We start from the raw sequence: 771 nt of genomic DNA on the forward strand, positions 1-771 counted from the left end.
AGTGTATATTATGCATGTATGTGTGTGTGTGTTTACACACACGCACAGACATATAATCAAGCGCGCACACTCACACACACGCACGTCAACCACTGTTATAACTATAAACACATTCAGTAATTTTCTTTTCGTGACAAATAAAATATCATTTAAATGCAAATAAAATTATCTTACCAAAATAGACTTCCTTGTTGCAGTTTGGACACTTGGGCATGTTGACAGATTTTTGTTATATTAGATGCGAAATTCTAAAAAGAAGTCCAAAGGATTGGAATTAAATGACACGATAGAAAATATAATAATGTAGGAGGTAAGACGTAAGTAACAAGTGTTGTGCTGCTACTGACTGTAAAGGGAGAAATCCTCGCTATATGAATGCAGAATGTCGAGTAGTTAGGTCGCTATCAAGTCCAAACAGTCATTGACAGATGACACACCCACGATGTTTACAAAACTGGTCTATGAGAACGGATGATAATACACGCTAATTTGGATACGAGTTAGTTGATCGATCGTTGCGTGCAAATCTTCCATCTTTTTATCTTTTGCTTGTTTCAGTCATTAGATTGCGGCCATGCAGAGTGTGTATGTATGTATGTATGTATGTATGTATGTATGTATGTATGTATGTATGTATGTATGTACGTATGTATGTATGTACGTATGTACGTATGTATGTACGTATGTATGTATGTATGTGTGTACGTATGTATGTATGTATGTATGTATGTATGTATGTATGTACGTACGTATGTATGTATGTATGTATGT

At 35.0% G+C, this 771-nt stretch overlaps 1 protein-coding gene across 1 annotated transcript in view; it reads right to left on the minus strand.

Annotated features, from left to right (window-relative positions):
• The window catches only part of LOC106871019 (cysteine-rich protein 1), a 32193-nt gene extending 31686 nt beyond the window's left edge, over nt 1-507 (minus strand). Inside the window, exon 1 of the mRNA XM_014917279.2 lies at nt 175-507. Within this exon, the coding sequence (XP_014772765.1) occupies nt 175-214 (40 nt within the window). The 5' untranslated portion in view covers nt 215-507. The remainder of the gene's footprint in view (nt 1-174) is intronic.
• Nucleotides 508-771: the final 264 nt, after the last annotated feature.

The sequence above is a fragment of the Octopus bimaculoides genome, chromosome 2, assembly GCF_001194135.2.
Source record: "Octopus bimaculoides isolate UCB-OBI-ISO-001 chromosome 2, ASM119413v2, whole genome shotgun sequence".
Taxonomy (NCBI): domain Eukaryota; kingdom Metazoa; phylum Mollusca; class Cephalopoda; order Octopoda; family Octopodidae; genus Octopus; species Octopus bimaculoides.